At 38.8% G+C, this 23,158-nt stretch overlaps 1 protein-coding gene across 5 annotated transcripts in view; it reads left to right on the top strand.

Annotated features, from left to right (window-relative positions):
- Positions 1 to 22,942, top strand: part of Scai (suppressor of cancer cell invasion) — a 98,048-nt gene extending 75,106 nt beyond the window's left edge. For 4 of the 5 annotated variants that reach the window (XM_059260240.1, XM_059260241.1, XM_059260243.1 and 1 more), the window contains 7 exons: positions 269 to 347; positions 2,612 to 2,711; positions 4,223 to 4,304; positions 13,487 to 13,559; positions 17,151 to 17,324; positions 17,519 to 17,619; positions 22,199 to 22,942. In XM_059260240.1, the coding sequence (XP_059116223.1) occupies positions 269 to 347; positions 2,612 to 2,711; positions 4,223 to 4,304; positions 13,487 to 13,559; positions 17,151 to 17,324; positions 17,519 to 17,619; positions 22,199 to 22,345 (756 nt within the window). In that variant the 3' untranslated portion in view covers positions 22,346 to 22,942. Of the gene's footprint in view, positions 1 to 268; positions 348 to 2,611; positions 2,712 to 4,222; positions 4,305 to 13,486; positions 13,560 to 14,178; positions 14,402 to 17,150; positions 17,325 to 17,518; positions 17,620 to 22,198 lie in introns of those variants that run through there. The other variant, XR_009378721.1, reaches the window with a different exon arrangement.
- The last annotated feature ends 216 nt before the right edge of the window (positions 22,943 to 23,158 follow it).

The raw sequence follows: 23,158 nt of genomic DNA, 5'->3' as shown, positions 1-23,158 counted from the left end.
TTCAGAGAACATGCTCTAACAGATGGGGAGTTGCAAATAGAAAATGTGTTCACAGCTTTGGGCAACAGTTATGCAGTATAGATTATAGTGAATCTTTACCATATGATTTTAAGTTGGAACAAGTGGGAATAAGATAATTCTCTTGGAAATAACAGTAGTATATTAAACGACATCATTTTCCCTACAACCTTAAACTGCCCTGAACTTTAAATAAAACTGTATTGTTTTTTCTGTCTGTGGTTTTGTGTGTGATTTTCTTTCATTTCAGGAGCTGCCTGCCAATAGTGTGCTTCTGATTTACCTGTCAGCCACTGGCGTTTTCCCCACAGGTCGTTCTGATGGTGAAGGTACAATAAAGGAATGCTCCCACCGTGAACAGGGCTTGAATTCTCTCTATTTTCTACAAGACAGTGGCCCACAGCCCAGAGACCACCTCAAGCTTTCTAGAGAAGCTTCCAAATTTAAAACCTGCTCTGCTTGTTTAGTGACAGTGTTGAAAAGAGTGTGCTTAACTCCACATTCAACTATTATTCCTTGAAGTCCAAATATCCTGAAATAGTACATAGTTCAAATTCATACTTTGCTATCAAATTTATCAAAACCATCATATGTAGATTTATACATATGCAGTTTGATGTTTGACATTGTAAAGGACTATGGAATCTACCAATCTATTTATTTGACATCATTGATCATTGTAAGCTTTTAATACATTTGGGGATCTGGTCAGAAGCAACATTATGGCCGAAAGTCTTAGTAGAAATCAGTGTACTTTTGTAACTGTGAAAGTTCAAGTCCTTGTTACGATTTTATTTTCAATCCTTCTTATTTTGTTACTATGGATTCAGTCCATGCAATATTGGGATGCTGTTTCAGAATAAAACCTAAAACTGTCAGAACATATGAGCTCAGAAACTGTTCAGACTAGATGAGCAACTTAGATGTAAATGAAGGAATTACATCTTTGGAGAAAAATAGTTTAACATTTTCAACATTTTCCTCCTCATCTGTCTGTTGGAATTGGCATTCCTTTATAAAATGCATGACCCACCATCTTCCTTGCATGACCTACAAAGTAGTGAAATGTTACTGTGAAAATAAAACAGGGCAAATCTCTGTAGTCTTTACATTGCAATGATGTTTTAAAGGGCTATAATCCACATGTGATGTGAGGGAATGGGGTGTGGTGGAATACTAACGGGCAGATACAAGGGAGGGAGAAGACAATAACAACTGCCTTAGTTCTTATTTAAATGTTAGTCACTTTATATTTAAGTATCTCTTGTTATTAAAGCAGCTATTCTGGGTCTAAATTAGAGTATTGACCTCTTATTTTGCTTTTTGTAATTAATATAGATATTAACTGAATGATCCTTTCTCAGAGATTATCTGAACATTCCATAGTCACTGTTCAACTTAGACAAGGGTTAGCTAACTCTATGACCAGTGGGGAAAGGCTAACATGTAAACCGTAATTAAAGAGGTTTATATAATAGTAAAAAAATGGATTTTTCATGTACTGGAATTTGGCAGAATATTTCATAAAAATAAAGTTTTGTTAATCAGAATTTTCAAGTTTGATTCTAATTTTTCTTTTTTTTTAAGATTTATTTATTTATTATGTATATAGTGTTCTGTCTGCATTTATGCCTGCAGACCAGAAGCAGGCAACAGATCTCATCAGGGATGGTTGGGAGCCACCATGTGGTTGCTGGGAATTGAACTTAGGACCTCTGGAAGAGCAACCAGTTCTCTTAATTGCTGAGCCTCTAATTTTTCTTTATGTCTTACATTTAGTAGTTAATTTAAAATTATATTTTCTGGATGAGGTACAATAGTGTATCCCTGTAATGCCAGTTACTCAGGATGCTAAAGCAGGAGGATCACTTAAACTTAGGAGCTCAAGACCAGCCTGTGCGACATAATGAGAGCCCTGAATCCTGAATCCATAGATAGAGGGAGGGGGGAAAAGGGGAGAGCGAGATTGCAGTTTGCAGTTAGCAGCTTTCTTTGTAAGGTACTTTTGTTAAACCAGAGACTGAAATTTTGTTTGCAGTGTAAATGTTATTTTAAACATCCCAGGTTTCCATCCCTTTTTACCACCCAAATTAATGGGCTGCTGTTAGATTCTTGGTTTTGTTGTTGCTGCTGGGTTGTTTGTTTGCTTTTTGATTGTTATTTTTGTTTTGTTTTGTTTTTGTCAGAGTCTGTCTGTGTAGCCCTGGCTGTCCTGGAGCTCACTATGTCATGTAGACCAGGCTGGCCTCAAATGCACAGAGGTCCACCTGCCTCTGCCTCCTAAATGCTGGGATTAAAGGGGCATGCCACCACTCCTGGCTGTAGATTCTTATTTTGTTTCTCATTGTATTCTGTTTGAAAAGCAGGTAAATAATTAAGTGATTTTTTTTTTAAAGCATTAAAGTAGACAATGTGCAGAAATCATGAAAGTACTGTGTTATGGTAAATGTTAAATTTAAAGATTATTTAAATGTTTTGTGCTTATCTTGAACTTGTATCAAAGGGAGATTCACTGGTACTCTTGCATCTGAGCTTCATATCAGTCTGTGTTACCCTCCAGTTGAGTTCTAGGTTTCTTCTCTTTGTTCTTTAGGTCCTTACGACTTTGGAGGTGTACTTACTAATAGTAACCGGGACATTATAAATGGAGATGCAATCCACAAACGAAATCAGTCCCACAAGGAAATGCACTGGTACATATTCTAGTATCTCTTTTTATTCTAGGGATTAAAACTCCTTAAATATTAAGAGAAATGGAGACTTCATTTTGCTACTGGACAGGTTCCCATAGACTACTGTTGATAGCAATTATTTGTGTTCTTGTGTGAAAGCTTGCTCTTTCTCTAGCACAGAACCATCTTTAGAATTTCTATAGCTGAAAGAGAAAATTCTCCTTTTAATGAACAGTTGGCTTGTCGGATAATACTTTATGTTTAATATCAACTGTTCAACTGTTCATACTGAAAAATGGATAAAGGAGGAGACCAGGCCTGTGCATATTTCAAATTCTTCATGCCTTAGCTAAAGTTTCCCCAAGCCACATGTGGTGCTGTTGCTCACCTTAGTTTTAAATCATTTATTTTAGAAAATGTCGCACATACATGAGTAGTACATGCACAGCATCACCAGTCATCTGAGAAATTCAAGTTAAAAGCATGAGAAGTTAATACTTAGCATCTGTTAGGATAGTTGTTGCAAAACACAAGTGTTGTTAAGGATATGAGCAGAGGGCCCTTGAGGACTGTTGTGAGAATATCATTGGATTGGTACAATTATTATGGAAAACAGTATGGGTTTTCCTCTAAAAGTTAAAAATCAGGGCCAGTGAGATGGCTAAGCAGGTGAGTGCACTTGCCACTAAGCTTGTTGACCTGAGTTCAACCCCTTACACCTACAGGTTAGAAGTGAACTAAATCTCCACAGGTTGTTCTCTGACCTCCACGTCAGCACTGTGGTGAAGGTGTGTGGTGGGGTGGGGGGTGGGGGAAGAAAGAGATCACACACACAAGGTAGATGGATGGACAGACGGACGGACGGACAGACGGATAGATAAATGTAAATAAATTTAAAATAGACTAAGTATAATGGCATATACCCGTGATCCTAGCACTTACAAGTACAAGACAGTCTGGGTGGGCTACATAGCAAAGTCATTCATCTATCCACATGAATGACTAGATGAATAAATAAATACATAAATAAATTTGAACTAGATAGCTGGGGAGATAGCTCAACAATTAAAGCCCTTGCCACACAAACAAGAGAACCAGAGTTTGGATCACCAGAACCCATGTAATTGTTGGGTGTGTGTGTTGGCCTGGAATGGAGGAGAGGAAATCCAAGCAGCAAGCTGGCTTGCCAGACTACACATCTCAGCAACCTCTGAGTTTGACTGAAAGACTACCTCAAATAATAAGGTAAAAAGTGATTTAAGAAGATTCCTTACATTAACCTCAGGTCTCCATCATGTCCAACACACATATACTACACACTACAAAGAAGCAAAAAATAGACTTTAAAACAGTAACCCATTTCATGGTCTATATCTAAAGGAAATGAAATTATGTCACTTAGTACACTATCTAAACCAAATGTCTGCACCCCATATTCATTACAACATTACTCACAAAAGTCAAGATTTAGAAATGATCTATTGAGACTTGGCCATACAGTTATAAAATTCCTCACTGTTATTTTTCTGCAGCCTTCATCCTGGAGATCTCTATCCATTCACAAGGAAACCCCTGTTTATCATCGTCGACTCCTCCAACAGTGTTGCCTACAAGGTGAGTCCTTGGAGAGCTGGTGTTCATGCCAGGTATATAGCAGTAACCCCAGGGTCCCCATTCTAACATGTGCCCTTTTATTTTGCTTTGTTTTACTTACTTAATTTTACAGTTTGTATTTAGTGTTTCTTTTCTTTTGAGGTTGTGCATGCTAGTCAGGATCTGATGCTATGAATAGAAACAAGAAGAAACGCATGAATGGACTCTCAGTGGAAAATACTAAATCCTCCTGCAGAAAAAAAAAATTTTTCAAGATTTCCAAGATCTCTGGTGGGAGGTTTATTTTTGTTATATAACCCAGAATGTTTTACTTTACAGAGCTAGAGATAATATGGGTGGCTTATTTTCTAGTTTTTTAAACACTTTTCACTTCTGCACACCTAACTATTAGAGTTTAAATGAAACTCTATCTCATATTACATAGTGATGATCTTGATTATTAACAGTTTTACAAATGCTTTGTTTTTCCATGATTGAGTCTGAATGTTGGAGTAAGTGACAGTGGTTTAACCAGGAAGTGCTTTTGCAATGTTTTGATACTGAAACAAATCCTCAGGGGCTTGAGAGATGGCTCAGTGGTTAAGAGCACTGACTGCTCTTCCAGAGGATGTGGGTTCAGTTCCCAGCACCTACATGGCTGCTGACAATTGTCTGAAATTCCAACGTCTGACACCCTCACATAGAAATATAAAGAAAGAAGAAGAAACAAACAAATCCAGAGCAACTAAAAAAGCACCAGCGGTGAAACACTTTGACGTCACTAGAATTCAAGCTGTAATCATTTATAATAAAGCAAAACAGGCTTTAGCCTCTTTTGTGTCTTGTTGGGATGTCTGATTAGGGAAAAGCATGTCCACACTAGGCTGGGTGCTTGTTTCTGTTCCTGAAAATTCCTATTGCTGTGGGTATCAACATGAATGGAGAAGCAAACATTAGTTTATTCTATCATGGCAGTGGAAATGGCTGGTAGCCAAGAATGGTTACCCAACATGTATGTTTTCCATTTTCTCATGTTTAGTTTCATTTTAAAAATAAAACATGAATTCTAAGAGCATCTAATTCACCCTAAAATTTTTAGCATGTTTCTTGCTACCCATTTTGTTAAGTTCAATGTTAGATTTTTTTGATTTTTAGCAAACATATCTGTCCTTTCTCAATTTGTATATTTGTATATATCTGCTGGATGTAGGAGGGATGGGGAGCTACTAAAGGAAGGCCAGAACAGGATTGATGAGAGTTCAGGGCAGCTTGGGCTACAGAATGAGTCCCTGTCTTGTTTGAAGTAGCTTCTCATATCCTTGAGTACATAAGTGATTATTTTCACTTTGTTTGTATGTGATACAACCCAGGGCCTCATCATGGTAGGTGAGTGCTTTACCTAGCTACACTTCCAGCCCCAGAAATCATCTTATATTCTGCTTTGCTCTGTGCTGAGTTGTCTCTGTTTCTTGTTTGTTTTTTTGAGAGACGGTTTCTCTGTGTAGTTTTGGTGCCTGTCCAAGAACTCACTCTGCAGACCAGGCTAGCCTCAAACTCATAAAGAGATTTGCCTGCTTCTGCCTCCCAAGTGCTTAGATTAAAGGTGTGTCTGTTTGTTTTTGCCTCTTTTATATGAGACCTTATTAAGAGTACCATAACCCTTGCTTGTCTGGTTCTGTTTTAGAATGGAGGCAAGAAACTAGGTGAGCGGATATGACTTGTCATATTTAAGATGGATTATTTAGTTGGATGGTAAACTCTTACGTCAGATCATTAGGTCTTCCTTTATGCTTACATCATATTTATCAGCTAAAACCCATTATTCTACCTAGAATACAAACTTCCGACTATCAGCATATGTATAATTTCCCTGATGTGTACACTGTGGCTGTTTGGATACATGAATGTTTTCTTCCCCCTGCCTCACATTTAAGATTCTTGGTAAATACATAAGGAATCCTTATGCTAAGGATTAAATGTTCTGTGTAACTCTGCTTTCTGATTCCAAATTCCTGTTCTTTCCACTCTTGGAAAAAGAGCTTTGCATGTTCATATGAGCTTCCTGGTAGGAGGAAGTTATTGATAAACCAAGATCTGTGTGATAGCTATGACCTATATTTTGTCTAACATGTTTCCATTAGTGTTAAAGTGGGCACATCGATTGGCTTTCTCTGTGGTAATGTAGCATTTAAATTAGCTGGTAATTTAGCTAGAAATTTAAAAAAAAAAAAAAAAGAAGAAGTCCCCAGTAACTTAGGAAATTCTTTTTAATTCTTCTTTCTTTCCTTTGGGGGGAAAAATTCATTATGAATATTGAAAATTCAAGTAATGGGTCTGTGCCAGTGCAAATGGCTGTCAATGAAACAGCCTTAGCCTAAAGCATTTGATGTGTGCAAATTGCTTGTATGCTTGTATGACTTTTACCACATAGTCAGTTATACGTGGTCCTCTGCCAGCCCGTCTCAAATTCCAGAATCCCATTTCTTTCCCATTCCTTTGAAATTCCTTTTCTTAGCTTCTAATAGTCTGCACTTAGTCTGTAACAATTACACTTTTGGTTGAACATGTCAGGTATGTTAAATGATTTGAATTGTTAGGTTGGAGTTGTTCGTTCATGATAATGACAGTTCTCAGCCATTATCTCTGTATTTGCTGACTCTTGAGCCCCTTTCCCATCTCCCCCTTAGCCTCGTTTAGGCTTGCCACATTTCTGTTTCCTTCAATATTTTCCATCATCGTGTTTTTGTTAGGGATTAAGGCCTTTTTTTTCATCCTGCTTTAGTTCACAGTGTTTCCCTTAGCTGTGTGTAACACATTATTAATCCATCTTGAGTTTCATGTTGCTGTGCATATTTTTTATTTCTCTGGTTCCTTTTGTTATATTACATTGCCCATTATAGTTTACTATTTCAGTCTTTGCTTTTACTTCTTTGAGCTTAATAAGCAGTTATTTGTATTGTCTGTCACACAATTCCTACACTTGAGCCTACTTTTATTATTTAAGATAACATTTTAATTTTTGTGTTTGTGCATGTTTATTTTTGAAATTTAAAATTTTTATTTTATGTATGTGCAGTGTGTGTGTATGTGTGTGTACACCATATGTGGGCAGATGTCTGCAAAGATCAGAAGCAGGCGTTGGATCCCATGGAGCTGGGAATTGAGCTGCTGATGGAAGTGCTATGAATGGAAATGGAGTCCTCCTGAAGTTCAGCAAACACTCTTAGCCACTGATCCATATCTCCTGCCCCAGCGTGCTTATTTGTGTGTGTGTGTGTGTGTGTGTGTGTGTGTGTGTGTGTGTGTGTGTCTTCTATTATCCTTAAATCTTAAAATTGGGAGATGTCATAAGGGCCTAATATGAAGGAAACTTTAGTTTCAGGAGATTTACATTTGCTTGTACCAAACATCAAGAAGTACCACCAGCTTAGGACCTTGTTTATAGTATCACCTGGGTTGTAGATATTTAGACTGCAGGCATGTATGAGAGCTGACATCCTGCAGGAACTAATTGTCTGTTGAGCACAACACCAAGAAAGGTTACCTTACCATTCTGTAAGAATTGGTCCTAGTGGGAAGACATGTGAGGGTTGACTTTACATCATTCTTACTTTAAAGGGATAGCCATGTAGTATTCTTCTCTAATGTGAGCAGATATGGATCTCTTACCATCTCTGCCCTTTTCTAGATGTGGCTTTCAAAACTTAAATTCAAGTTGCTAGTTTGCCTTAGGCCAGGCAAGGTCTGGCATTAGCTAATTTGCCCAGTCTCTTCTAGTAGTTTTTCCTCATATCTCTGACCATCTTTGGAGTGTCCCTGGGTTCCATCCTGTTCTTATTTTCCAGACATGGCTGACTCCCTTAGTGCTCATACTAGTTTCATGACTTAATTACTGTACCCCCACTGGTTTCTTCCGAGTGTTACCTCCAGGTAAGACCCCTCTCTAGAACTCCACTTCTAATCATCTACCTACTTTGTGTATCCAGTTGGGAATTCTTCAAACAATTGCAAACTAACAGAAACCACTATACCCAAGACAATTCTAGACCACTTCTACCTCCAGACTCCCTGTCTCAGTTGATGCCTGTTTTGCTTTTATAGTTATCCCAGCTGAAAGTTATGTCTTCTTTCTTGATGTTCTTCTCCTTCCCTCCTATATCACATGCATTTCATGAAACCTTCTAGGATCTAATTAAATGTCCCAAATGTCATGTACTCCACTGCCATTCCCCTGGTTCATGCCACTGTTCTCCCTCACCTGAGTTATTGTAGTAGCTTCCCAGCTAGGCATACTTAATTCTTCTTTACCTCTTACCTCCTGCATGTGTGCCTTTGTGTCAGGATAAACCTTCTTCTCTATTCAAACTCTCCCATGGCTTCTTATCTCACTCAGAGTACAAGACACATGTGGACACACAGGCCTATCTTTGATCTTCCTTGCCAATCTCTCCAGCTACACTATTTCCTTCCTGGTCCTTGTCTTAGTTAGGCTTTCTATTACTGAGATGAAACACCATGACCAAAAAGCAAGTTGGGGAGGAAAGGGTTTATTTGGCTTACACTTGTGGATCATAGTCCATCACTGAAGGAAGTGAAGCAGGAACTCAAGCAGGGCAGGCTTCTGGAGGCAGCAGCTGATGCAGAGGCCAAAGGAGAGGAGTGCTGCTTTACTGGCTTGCTTCTCATGCCTTGTTCAGTCTGCTTTTTTACAGAACCCAGCACAACCTATCCAGGGGTGGCACTACCCACCATGGGCTGGACCCTCTCCTACTGATCACTAACCGAGAATATGCCCTATGTTGAATCTCATGGAGGCATTTCCTCAACTAAGGCTCCTTCCTCTCTGATGACTCTAGCTTGTGACACAAAACTATCCAGGACAGTCCTTAGTATTTCAGGCAGTCTTCTGCTTTGGCCCTTTCTATCTTAAATGCCCTATCAAAGGTACCTCATATTTGTTAAGTGTTTGAACAAATGAAACCTCTTAGTCGGGTCCTCCTTAATTGCCATGTTTCAGATCACATGCCTTTTTCACCTGTGACTTTATTGTTCTTCATAACCATGATAGTTCACATTTGTATCATGACAGCTGTGCTATGTGTTCTTCTAAGTGTTTGATGTACTTGAGCATATTCAATTCTCACACATAATTTGTCACTTTTTTTTCAGTACTGAGTGTGAATATAGGGCCTCACATACACTAGGCAAGCACTCTGCTACTGAGCTTCATCTCCAGCTCTCTTTTTCTTTTTTAGTTAGAGATAGTGGTGTTTCACTAAGTTGCTTAGGCTGGCTTTGAACTTAACTCTATAGCTCAGACCAGCCTTGAACTTACAGTCTTCCTGCTTAGCCTCCCAAGTAGCTACAGTAATTATAAGACTGTACCTCCAGGCCTACTGTTACCACTTTTATTATCTTCATTTGACTGATAAGAAAAACAAGGCACAGGAAGTTTAAGCATTTTTTTAAAATATTTTATGTGTATGGATATTTTGTCGACATGGATGCCTGTGCACCACCTGCATATAGTGCCGGTGGCGGCCAGAAGAGGGTGCCAGATCCCCTGGAACTAAAGTTACAGATGGCACTGTATAGGTGCTGGGAAATGAACCCAGGTCTTCTGCAACAGGAGCCAGTTCTCACTGAGCCATCTCTCCAGACCCAGGGTCACACAGCAAACTAAGTGGTAGCAAAGCTGGATTTAAACAATCTGATTACAGAACCTGTACTATTAATGTAATTATTTGAATTCCATGCTCTGTGCCTAGACTCCTTGTTACCTTTGAGGTCTTTTATATAATTTATTCATTTTGTTTACTGGGGGCCTCCCTGTATCTGCCACTTGCATCCCTGTCCAAATGTCATCTTCAGGGAGACAGAGCTTTTCTGTTTTGTTTACTATCCTATCTTTAGCATCTGAGACAGAGTCTGCTCCATCTCCTCAATGAGTATTTATTGAAAATAGACCTTTTAAATGGATACTATATCTATTGATGTAAGTTAATACTGGAGGTTTTATTCTGTTTCATTTTGAGACAGTCTTACTCTGTAGCTCAGTTTGGCCTTGAACTTGAGATCCTCCATTCTCAGCCTCCCAGGTTATAGGTAGGAATCACCAAGCCTTGCAATTTGACACAATTTTTAACTTACCAGTTTTTAAAAGTGTGTGTGTGTGTGTGTGTGTGTGTGTGTGTGTGTCTGTGAATATATACCACATATGTATGATTGTCCACAGAGACAAGAAGAGGGTATTGGATCCCCTGGAACTAGAATTACAGGCAGTTGTCAGTTGCCTGACATATCAGTGCTGGGAACCAAACTTGGGTCCTCTGGAAGAGTAGAGTGTGCTCTCAGCTGCTGAGCCATCTCTCCAATACCCCTAAATTGTTTGTAATTACACACACACATACACACACATACACACACACACACACACACACACACACACACGTACGTACGTGTTGGGGAGTGGGTTGTTAAGTGTGGAGGTCAGAGAACAACTTTGAGTCAGTCCTTTTTTTCTACCATTTGGTCTCTGGGGATCAAATAAGTTGCCAGACGTAAAGCACCTTTACCTGCTTAGCCTTCTTGCCAGCCACACTTTGTTATTTTTAATAGATTCTTTCACTAGGACTTAGGATTTGTCTATCATTCTAGGTTAGCTGGCCAATGAGCCCCAAGTCCAACTGTCTCTATCTTCCCAGTGATGGTGTTATAAGCACATTACCACATTTTGCCTTTTACATGTTCGCTAGGCATTGAACTCAGATCCTCATGCGTATGTGGCAAGTATTTTATCAACCAAGTCCTAAAATTGAAATAGAATCTGATATGCCAGGCATGGTCACTGTGCCTATAGGTTGAGGTGGGAGGTTCACTTGATTTTAGGAATTCAAATCCAACCTGAACAACATCTCAAGACCCTGTATCTAAGTAAATAAATAACATATACAACCCAGTATTGTCTATCAGGATCCTACGATAACCCCCAATATGTTCATAATTTCACGAAGGACTTAATACTCAGCATATAATTATGTGAAGACTTAATAGAGTAAGATGAAGATAGTAAAATCAGCAAAGGATAAGGAAATGTAAGAGAGTCTGGAGAAAACGAGGTCTAAACTTCCAGGGTGTTGACCCAGGAGTCACACAGAATGTTCTTCATTCCCCAGCATGACCATGTGGATTAAGTACTTTATTTTAGGAATGCTTATTACAGACCTTGGAGTGCAGATCAGTTAGTATTGTGTTTGCCTAGTATTCATGAAGCTCTGCTTTCTGTCCTCAGCACTTGGGACATGGAAACCAGAGGATCAGAAGCAGAGCAACCTGGATGACATGAGACTCAGTCACAAAACTTTAAAGACTGACTCACTAGAGAGCTGAAGTCAAGGCTTTTAATGGGAACTAATCACTAGAATGTCCTCTGCCAGGCTTCCAGAGGGAATGTTGGGATTCCCCTAAAGTGTCTCATTTACCCCATCTATGCAGAGTAAGCCCAATCATGTGAGTCTTCCCACACGTAGCTTCCAGCAGCCAGCCAAAGCTAACTTTATAAGCTGGCACTCAGACCTAGTGCAGTATCTGCACAATATTTGTAAGTATATCCGTGTATGTATATAAGATGTATCAGAAGACAGAGCTTGACCAGCAAGCAGAAAGAAGAGACCTTGTGGAAATGAATGGTAGTGTTGTCTACTTTAGCACTATCCAGAGCAAGAGCAGCACAGACTAGGACCCACAGGCATTTCCAAAATGTGGAATAATGCTGTGGTATTTCTTCAGTGCTGGGAATGGAGCTCAGGACTTCATACAGGATAGGCAAGCTTGGGTTTTTTTTTGGGGGGGGGGGTTGGGTGGGTTGGTTGGTTGGTTGGTTGGTTGGTTGGTTGGTTGGTTGGTTTGGAGATGTGGTCTTATGGAGCCCAGGCTGGCCCCAACTCCTGAACCTCCTACCTCATTTTTCAAGTGCTGGGACTGAGAACATTTCTACCTTTCATGGCTCATACTGCATTTTTCTGGGCTGTGTTTTTGCTTATGTAACAAGCTTTATTAATCTTAGCAATCAAAATAGTTAGGAAAGGCCTAACTAATGACTTGCTGTATTTTTGGCCACCACTTCTATTGTTTGCTTCTTTCATTTAGATTTTTGATTGATTTGATATTCACATTTATAGCATGAAATGTAGAGACAGCATGTTTTTTCTAAATGTGGGAAAAAATTACTGTGTTATACATACAGAAGTCCTATGTGTTTGCAGTTCCTTTTCTGTACTTTCCATTCTGTTCCATTTGTTTTCTACCCACTCTTGTACCAATGCCATACATTTCAGTTACTGAAGTTTTTAAGTATACTTTAATATCTGATGAATCTTCTCTTTTGCTTTCCTAACTGATTTTGCCATTTGAACTTCAGCAGTACATTTTTTTGTTGTCGGGGGAGGAGGGTGGGTAGGAGACACTAGTAGCTCTTTTTATTGAGATTGGTTCAAATTTTAATACATTATCATGACATTTTAGAATGGGTTCATCTGTAAGAACATAATGTGTCTTTCCATTCCTTTACCTTTATTTTTACCCTTTAGAATTTCTAACTTTCTGACTTATTCAGTTTACTCCTAGGAATTATATCTTTTTTGTTGCTTCACCAAATAATTTATGTTATTAAAATTATATCTATTATAATAGATCTGCCTTTAGAGAAATGATATTCTAAATTATGCAGAGTACTCCACTTGTAGTCTGAGTGTCCATTTAGTTCTTGCTGTAATGAGTACATTGGCACCATCCTGTATGAGTTGTTGCTGTGAGACTCAGTAAGGGATTTATTTACCCATTCCCAGAGCCTTTGAGACTGAAAGCTAGATCTTCTGGAAAATTCACCCTGGTGTATCCAGTGGGACCACTGTTTCTAGAGACCCAGATGACCTGTATCTACAAAGCTACAATTATATATCTGCTATTACTTTAAAAAATTCAATGTACATAGTGAGTGTCACTGTTTTGGTGGCAGTTCTTTTTAGCAACTTGGTATGCATGGTAATGAAACATGAACTGCATATCTGCAACTGCTGCTGTTTCCATATCTGCTTGTAAGTTAGAGCCCAATCTGTACACTAGTTATGTGCATTGGAAAATTACTAGGTCACTACAATTTGTCAAATCTTTAATGAAAGTCTTAAAATTCTTATATATTGCAGAATTTCACAAACTTGTTTGGACAGCCACTCGTCTGCTTGCTTTCTCCCACGGCATATCCAAAAGCTTTGCAAGGTATGTTCTTTAGTGCCTGTTAGACCAGTAGGTCTTAATGAAACAAGACCATATTTGTTTTGATCTCCCATCATGATTAGACATGGATGTATGGTTCTTGTAGCAAGTGTCAATCTGAAATATACCTGGAATCCTTGCTGGCAAGGTTTTCCTAATGTGCTGTGATTAGGCCTTGAAGTGATTCATCTCTGAGAAAGAAGTGGTTTGATCCATTGCTGAGAGAGCTCCTGGTTTTTAGATTTAAAAAATCAGTTTTGATTTTCTTGTCATATCCATATAGCATGATTTTCCTACATCTTTGGTTATATACCTTAGGCATCTTTGAAGACTGTAAAATTGCTGGTCTAGGAAACTTCTCAGCCTATGTCTAAGAGTTAGGATACTTGAGCTGGCACAACTTAAAAGGCTTCTTTCTTTCTCTTCTTGTTTTATTTTTACTTTTTTCTTTGAATTTTTATCTTGTTCTTTTAAAATAAAATTCTCTTCAGAATTCACCAGAAGGACAAGTTTGTTTGGGCCACTTCTCCAGTGGCTACAAAGGGAAAGCCTTATGTCCTTAGTATTTTGTCCTCGATAGGTTACACGTAAAATATAATTCTAACTCCCAGTCGTTTCCTAGGTCAAATGCTAAGTGAGACTTCACACTGTCTTAGCAGTACTTGTCACTGTGTCACTGTCTCCCTGACTGTGAATAGTGCTGCTGTCTCTCTGTGGGAGATGGCATTATACTGCTACTTCCCAGCCCGAAGTCCTGTCTGCTGACATAGTTTGACACAGGAAGTGATTGATGGTCAGCACTTGAATGCCTGAGAGAAGCTGGAGACTTACACCGTTGTTTTAAGGTAAGTTCTGCTGTTTAACAGGGAAAATCTTGTAGCAATTCTAAGTTCACATAGCCAAAGCCAAATCCTAAGGGATAGAACTTACCTTCAAACAACGGTAAAATTCTCCTGCTTTGAGGACTTTGCATCCTGTTTCTTATTGTTTCTGGAGGAATGTAACCTCTTCCCACTACTAGAGAGTGCTGTCATCATCCTGTTTTAATGTAGTTTTACTTAAAACTACATGGTCAAGTGGGTTAATACCAAAATTCAGTTAGTGACTTCATTGCACAGAGAGGAAAGCACAGACAAATGGATGCCAGCTGAATTTGAGTCCCAGCCTAGCCACTTACTAGCTGTGTGACTTTGGAATGCTATTCAGCCATTTTGTGCCTCGGTTATTTCATCTATCAAATGGAAATAATAATAGTATTTAACCCTATAGCATAGTGCTAGGTACCTAGAAAGTACTCAGTTTGTGGTGTTAATATGTGTGTAGTTGTGATTCATTTCCTTAATGTTTTGTTTTTTGTTTTTTGGGGTTTTTTTTGCCCAACATCTTATCTTTAAACTATAAAGTTTAGGTGGCTAGAGAGATGGCTCAGTGGCTAAGAGCACTGACTGCTCTTCCAGAGGACCTGGGTTCATGTCCCAGCACCCACGTGGCAGCTCACAACTGTCTGTAACTCAAGATCTGACATCCTCACACAGTCATACATGCAACAAAACACCAATGCAAATAAAATAAATTATTTTAAAAAAAAAGTTTAGACTACAAATACCTTTAAGTAAAATTCAGCCACCAGACAGATTGAATATTCTAATATTCAATTCAGGAATTATTCAATAGCATTGTTGCTGCTGACCTCAACAACAGGGCTTGGCACTCTGGCCACAAAGTAGATGTATTTATTTGATAAGGTTCCTACATTTTTGGTGTCTGTAGCTCTATCATTAGTCAAGACATACTTTATTCATTCAGTACAGTTTTTAAGATTAATTCATCAGGCTAGGCACTGGGGAACAGCACTGCATCTGATATTCCAGTTGTTTTTCTCATAGAGCCAGTGTCTAGTAGAAGATAGAGATGACCTGACAGGAGGAGGCATAGGAGTATGAACAAGGAACTGCTACTAACACAGGAGTAAAGCAAAGGGAGAGATGATAGATGGGGATTCGGAGTGACTGAGCAGGCAGAGTTCCAGCAGAAAAACTGTATGTGTTATAGCCTTGAGCTATGACAGCCTGTAAAACATTAGAGAAGTTTAAGTGGTATCTCTGACTGAAGGGATTATGTGATTGAATGATAAGAACCCTTTAAAGATTGATAATATGATTTGAATTGGAGAGATTGGAGTGAAAAATGATAAACAGAGGAGGAGGATGAAAGAGCATGCAGAGAGAATGGATTAGAAGGGTACTGAGGGAAGTAGCCAGATGATGGTGTCAGGAGCTCAACAGTGACTGAATGCTAAGCTTGCTGATGCTGCAGGACTTGCTGATAGACTGGGAGACAGAAAGCAAGAAGATAGGTGTGTGTGGCTCAGGTATTGGTGGAAATCCTGAGTCTTGATGAGAACCTGCATTAGAAAACTGTAGAGGAAAGCATGTGTTGAATTCAGGGTCTTTCTGAGAATGGAGTTGAATCTAGCCCAGTGCTGTTCAGTAGAAATGTAGGATGAGTTGCATAGATAGTGAGTGTTAACAATATGCCTTTTTGTGCTAAGTCTTTGAAGTCTGGGATGCATTCAGAGATAGTTTTGAGGGCAGTGGTGGCGCACGCCTTTGATCCCAGCACTCGGGAGGCAGAGCCAGGCAGATCTCTGTGAGTTCGAGGCCAGCCTGGTCTACAGAGTGAGATCCAGGACAGGAACCAAAACTACACAGAGAAACCCTGTCTCAAAAAACAAACAAACAAAAAAAGAGATAGTTTGGGTATGGTAGATCATAGGAAAGCACAGAACCAAAACTATGGAATTCAGTCTTATTCTTTGAAAATTAAGCATCCATGAGCATGAGTAGCAACTAATAGCCTAAGAGTTGGTAAGATCAGCAATGTATATGGCCAAAGATAGAAAATATTGACATTGAAGAGCTAGGCAGATTATAGGTATGGTCCTACATACCTATAATCCCACACTTGGGAGGTAAAAAGGCAGGAGGATCAGGAGTTCAGGGTTGTCCTTAGCTACTTCATGAGTTCAAAGCCAACCTAAGCTCCTTAAGACCCTGTCTCAAAAAGGGCCTGAGTTGCAGAGAAAGAACAACTAATCAGAAAATTGGCAGATCAAGTACTCATCAGATATTTACATCATGGATGTTTCATGAGGCAATACTTGCCATACTCAGATGAAATTGGTTAGTTGTGTTAAGATAGTAAGAAATGTGTTTAAGCCGGGTGGTGTGGTGCATACCTTTAATCCCAGCACATGGGAGGCAGAGATCTCTGTGAGTTCGAGGTTAGCCTGGTCTACAGAGTGATTTCCAGGACAGCCAGAACTGTTATGCAGAGAAACCCTGACTCAAAAAACAAAAAAGAAATGTGTCTACTTACTATTTTATAATTGAAGGAGGCTCAGTGTTTTTATTTTATTCAGAAGGCAATAGACCTGGGATGTGTTTTCATTGCTTCATGAAGAATTTACATTTTTGAACTGTGATTTACTGATACAGCTTTAATTTTATACATTATCAGTATATTGATATTCCTCATGTGTTTGCTAACCCGTTGTAAACCTCTTGTCTGTATGTAACATGTTTGTGATTACAGATCAGTCTCAGCGAGGTAGCCTCTTCACTCTCTTTTTGAACAATCCTCTAATGGCCTTCCTATTTGTGTCTGGATTGTCAAGCATGCGTAGAGGCCTGTGGGAAAAGTGTCAAGAATATCTTCGAAAAATCAACCGTGATATTGCCCAGCTACTGACCCATTCACGTTCCATAGGTACCCTGCTAATCTACCTGAACACTTAACAAAGCTTACTGTAATATCTGTCTTAAATGGTTTCCTACTGTAAACTGGGTATTTTAAGGTGTTTGTCCCAGGTAGGAAAGTCATGAAGGCTTTCCTTAACTTAGTTCCCTGTTGAAGTGGCATTTTCATATTGCCTCCATTCACTGTCCCCTTCTCCTCTGCAGATCAGGCCTTTCTCCAGTTTTTTGGAGATGAGTTTCTTCGATTGCTTCTCACAAGGTTTGTCTTCTGTTCAGCCACCATGAGGATGCACAAGGCCTTTCGGGTAGGCAGTGAAATCATTTAAAGATCAAGTTCACCGTTTCAATCCATTATTGCTAGTCATGTATTACATTTTACTTACACTAAATAAAATTTAAATAGATTCAGGATAATATTCAGAAGAAAGCATGTGCAGCATTACGATGAGCAGTATTGTGGGCATGGTGGTGCATGCTTATAATCCCAGTACTTAGTAGACTGAGGCAAAGCCTGTCTCTTAAAAGCTAAAACAAGTAAAGATTAACAATGCTGTGACGCAAGTTCCCATTGGGAATATTTTCATGAGCTGCCTGTATTCCCAGCACTTGAGAAGTAGAGGTCAAAGTTCAAGGTCACCCTTGGCTACCTAATGAGTTTGTGGCCAGCCTGGGATATATGAGACACTTGTCTTTTTTTTTTTTTTTTAACTTTCTTTACCTAGGAAGACTGCTGTGGGTCCTGCCAAATCTCTCCTCAAATGCAGCTGATAACAAGTGTTGTGATTATTTACCTTTTATTAAAACCTTGTTGCTAGTCAGTACTCAAGAGGCAGATCACTGAGTCTGAGGCCAGCTGGGTCTAAAGAGCAAGTTCTAGTACAGCCAGAGCTACACAGAGAAAACCTGTCTCAAAAAATCAAAAAAAAAAAAAAAAAATGTGCTTTGTTTCTGTCTAGTATATTAGTGGATTTTTTTTTTTTGTTTTGTTTTTTTTGTTTTTTTTTTTTTTGTTTTTTTGAGACAGGGTTTCTCTGTGTAGCTTTGCGCCTTTCCTGGAACTCGCTTTGGAGACCAGGCTGGCCTCGAACTCACAGAGATCCGCCTGGCTCTGCCTCCCGAGTGCTGGGATTAAAGGCGTGCGCCACCACCGCCCGGCTATTAGTGGATTTATATTGCTTTATTTTAGTCAGTGTGTTCTGAGGGCTGGAGATGTAGCTCAGTGGTAGAATGCCCACCAAGAATGCACAAGGCCCTGAGTTCAATCAGCAGTATCACTGGAAAAATTATATATATATATATATATATATATATATATATATATATATATAAAATTATGTTATATAAATATATATATACATGTACATGCATATATGTGTGTGTGTGTGTGTGTGTGTGTATGACATTGCTGCAGTTGAGCCATGTTGATTATAGTGTTTATTCTTTGCCATTGTCTGTGTCTCAGTTACTTGCCTTTCTGCCATTTGGACATTTGGATTGCTACCAGGTGTTATTATTGTATAAATGATGTAATAGTAGTTGGTGCATACCTCTAATCTCAGCACTTAGGGGGCAGAGTCAGCTGAATCTCTATGAGTTTGAGGACAGCCAAGGCTACATAGTGAGACCTTGTTTAAAAAACGAATGAAGTAGGCCAGGCAGTGGTGGCACATGCCTTTAATCTCAGCACTCAGGAGGCAGAGGCAGGTGGATCTCTGAATTCAAAGCTAGCCTGTCTATAGAGCAAGCTCCAGGGCAGCCAGGGTCACACAGAGAGGCCCTGTCTATGTTGGCCAACTATTCTTGGTCATGAGGCCTGCCCTGGAGTGTGATTGATAAATCCAATGACATTCCATTGTAGAAAACTGATTTCCTTTCCCTGGCGGTATTGATTGCAAATATCTCTAGATTGGGGTTGGGAGTTTGTCTGGTTTGTACCTGTGCTAGTCTCCTGCATGCTGTCAGTTTCTGTGAGTTCAGATGTGCATCACCCCTGTTGTGTTTAGAGGACACTGTTTCCTTGGAGTCACCCATCACCACTGGCTCTTAAAATCTTTTCACCTCTTCTTTTGTGTAGATCCCTGAGCTCTGGGGGTAGGGTTTGATGAAGATATCCTGTTTAGGATTGAGTGTTCCACAGCCCCTTTCTCTGCACATTGTCCATTGTAGGTCTTCATGTTATATCACCTACCGAAAGAAGTTTGTCTGATGAGAGCTGGGTGATGCACTGAACTGAGTCCTGAACAAGTTGGTACTCATGGGGTTTTGTTTGTTTTTAATGTTGTCTGTTGCATTTTTTACTTCAGTGTGCAACATTAAGGGTTATATATATATGTGTGTGTGTGTGTGTGTGTGTGTGTGTGTGTGTGTGTGTGTGTGTATGTGTTTTGTTTGTTTTGTTTTGTTTTGTTTTGTTTTTCAAGATAGGGTTTCTCTGTGTTACAGCTCTGGCTGTCCTGGAACCCACTTTGTGGACCAAGCTGGCCTCGAACTCACAGAGGTCTGCCTGCCTTTGCCTCCTGAGTTCTGAGATGAAAGGCATATGCCACCACCACTTGGCTAGGTTTTTTTATATATTTATATTTTTATTTTTAAAAAGCTTTTGTAACTTAGTTTCAAAATATTCTGCCACATATTTGATTTTCTTTCCAGTTTGAGTTTGTATAGTTGATACAGTCTCACTGTGTAGTCCAGGCTGACCTTGAATTTCCTATCCTCCTACCTCAGTGTTCTGACTGCCAGGATTATAGGTATGCCCCACTATTCATGCTTACAGTAAAATGCACAAAGTTGAAATATACTACTGGTTATTACATGTGTTACTGCATGGTTAATACACTGTGCTATTGTGAATGCAAACCTCTACTAAGTCATACAACAGCATCATTCCAGAATATTTCCTCCCTAACCTTTTTGGTGAGTCTATAAGCCACTACATCATAGATCATTACTCATATGATAGTTTTTACACTGCCTTATGAATTTGAATCACATTGGATAGAATCTTGTGTAAAGCCATTACTAAGATTGGCACATTTTGTTTCTTTTATCATTAGCTTTTTTTTTTTTTTCAATTTTAGTTGGTTTTTGTTTTTTAGTGTTGTTTTGTTTTGTTTTGTTTATGTATATAAGTGTTTTGCTTGCATGTGTATATGTGTACCACATGCATACCTGGTGCCCTAGAAGCAAGAATATATTATTAGATCTCCTGGAACTGGAGTTTTGGATGGCTTTGAGCCACCTGTGGGTATTGGGAACCAAGCCCAGGTCCTCTGGAGGAGCAACAAGTGCTCTTAACCACTGAGCTGTCCCTCCAACTAACTCCACTTAGTTCTTTTTACTTCTGAGTAGTAGTTCTTTGTTCTGTTGATGCTCACCTGAGTAGTTGTAAGTCATTAGCTAGTAAATGAAACTCTTCAGTACAAGTAGAAGAGCTTGTGTTAGTCTTTGCAGATATATTTTGATTTTTTTTTTTTTTAATTTCCCCACGTGCAGAAAAGGCTTTGTTTTAATCAAAGTGTCAAATTTTATACTGCTTCACCACTAGACAGCAGCTTGGTTAGCAACTTAGCTTTTCACCTTTGTAGCAAAACGAGATCTTTTCATTTTCGATCTCCTCCAAGATAATCATTAGGAAACTTGGGCATCACTGCCTCTGTTCCTAACTCTTTGTCCTCTTTCACTGACATGACCCAGTGTCTCCTCTTGTTACTTACTATTTTGCTTTTCTTTCATGATTGTTTGACATTCAGTGTGAGTTCATCTTTGTAGAATGTGTCTTCTACTTCAGACCACTTGCCCCTTACCACTTTTTGATTTTTTGTTTTGTTTTGTGTTTTATTGTTTTGTTTTTTTCCGAGACAGGGTTTCTCTGTATAGTTATGGTGCCTGTCCTGGATCTCACTCTGTAGACCAGGCTGACCTTGAACTCACAGAGACATGCCTGGCTCTGCCTCCCAAGTGCTGGGATTAAAGGCGTGCGCCACCACCTCTCGGCCACTTTTTGATTTTTATCAGCAGAAAGTTGTTATATGTTCCATTTCTAGAAACTACCAGACCTTTTCTCAAAGCAGGTCATTAACACTCCCATGGTAAGGTATGAAAGTTGCTTGTGTACCTGGCTGCACTGGGTGCCATCAGGCCTACATTCTGATCAAGTGGGTTGGATCCACTATGCATTTTACTCATCAGTAATAGTGGTAAATACCTTTCCATCTGCTGGCTGGCTGGCTAGTGTGGCTGTCTTTGTGGTTGTTTGTTTTTTAATGGTAACAAAAGTTTGAAGTATTCAGGAGATCCAATTAATCAGGTTTTCTTTTTTCTTCAAGTCCCTAAGAAATCCTATCCATTCTAAGTTTACAAAGGTTTTTTGTTTTCTTCTAGGAGTTTTTATTTTAGATTTTGTCTTTTCACTCATTTTGATTTCTACTGCAGCATTTTTTTATTCATAAAATGAGTATTTTTTTAAATTCCATGTGTGGATCCCTCTTAGGATTTGTATGGTTTTTTGATGGTATAGAGTATTACACCTAACAGTCATAGAGGTTAAAAAATATTTGTGAAATAATGCAGTGTGCAGACGTATTAGACTGACCCATAGGAACCTATATTGAGAGGTTAAAATTGTCACTTGTTAGTAATTCAGTACAGAAGCCAAGTGTGATTATGCTCTCAGGAAGCTGACTCAGCAACATTGCCATGTGTTAGAGGTATAAAAAGATCCTGTCTAAAGTTAACAAATAAAAGTTCCAAAGGAACAAAAAACACATATAGTAGTAATAATAACTGACAAGAGACGAAAATAAACATTGAGCTGCTCCTTAATATTGTCAAACTGAGTAGTTTCCTCCCATAAGATTGTGACACATAACTTTCCTTATTTAACAGGAAACTCGAAATTACCCAGAATCCTATCCACAACTGCCAAGGGATGAAACTGTGGAGAATCCTCACCTTCAGAAGCATATTTTAGAATTGGCCTCCATTCTGGATGTTCGGAACATCTTCTTTGAGAATTCTATGGACGACTATTAAAACCCTCTTGTTTAACAGTTTTCATCTTCCACAGGTTTTAAACGGTGCAGTTTTTATGTAATGACAGAGACCGTTACTCAGTTTTTTGTTTTTGTTTTGTTTGTTTTTTTGTGTGAATTTAGGAACCACCATTTTAAAGGCAAACTGAAAAAAAGTTCAAAGTTTTAGGATAACTTTTAAAATATAATCTTTCAAGTCTTTTAAAGTCTCAATCTTGAAATTTTTATTTTTTGGTTTTGAAATTAGATACTTACCTCCAACATCTAATCCTACATTCAGATAGGTACTATTGCCTCCCTAAGAAGAATAAATTGTTTATTTTTACATAATGAGAATAATCCAGAAGTTATACTTGGACCTTTAAATGTCTGGATTTAGGAAATATCTAACTGTTCATAGTGGTGAAACTGGCCACATGGACTACTGAAAATCAAGAGCAGAGCCCTTCTGTAGAGTTTCTTCTCACTCCACGATAATAGGTAGGAAAATAATGTACAAAGGGATTTCTTGAGATCACTGAATTTCATTAAATGTTTTCAAACTTTTAGAATCTGTTTAGGGTTGATTTACATCTGGAAATTAAATCTTCAATTGGAATTTTGAGGTTACAGAGCTTACTTAGAACGTGAATATATTATCATGAGATTTTTTTGTATATTTTATTTTCTTTGTAGTCTTGAATGCTGGAAATATAAAGGAAAATACTTTTAAATATTTCAGCCAAAAATCAAGTCGTTGGTTTCATAATCCTGCACTGTCTCCAGTAGGATTTCTACATGGACTATTCATTGACAGTATCAGGCTTTAAATTGT

This window comes from Peromyscus eremicus, chromosome 4 (genome assembly GCF_949786415.1).
Source record: "Peromyscus eremicus chromosome 4, PerEre_H2_v1, whole genome shotgun sequence".
In the NCBI taxonomy this organism is placed as follows: Eukaryota; Metazoa; Chordata; class Mammalia; order Rodentia; family Cricetidae; genus Peromyscus; species Peromyscus eremicus.
This window is presented reverse-complemented; position numbering and strand designations above follow the sequence as displayed.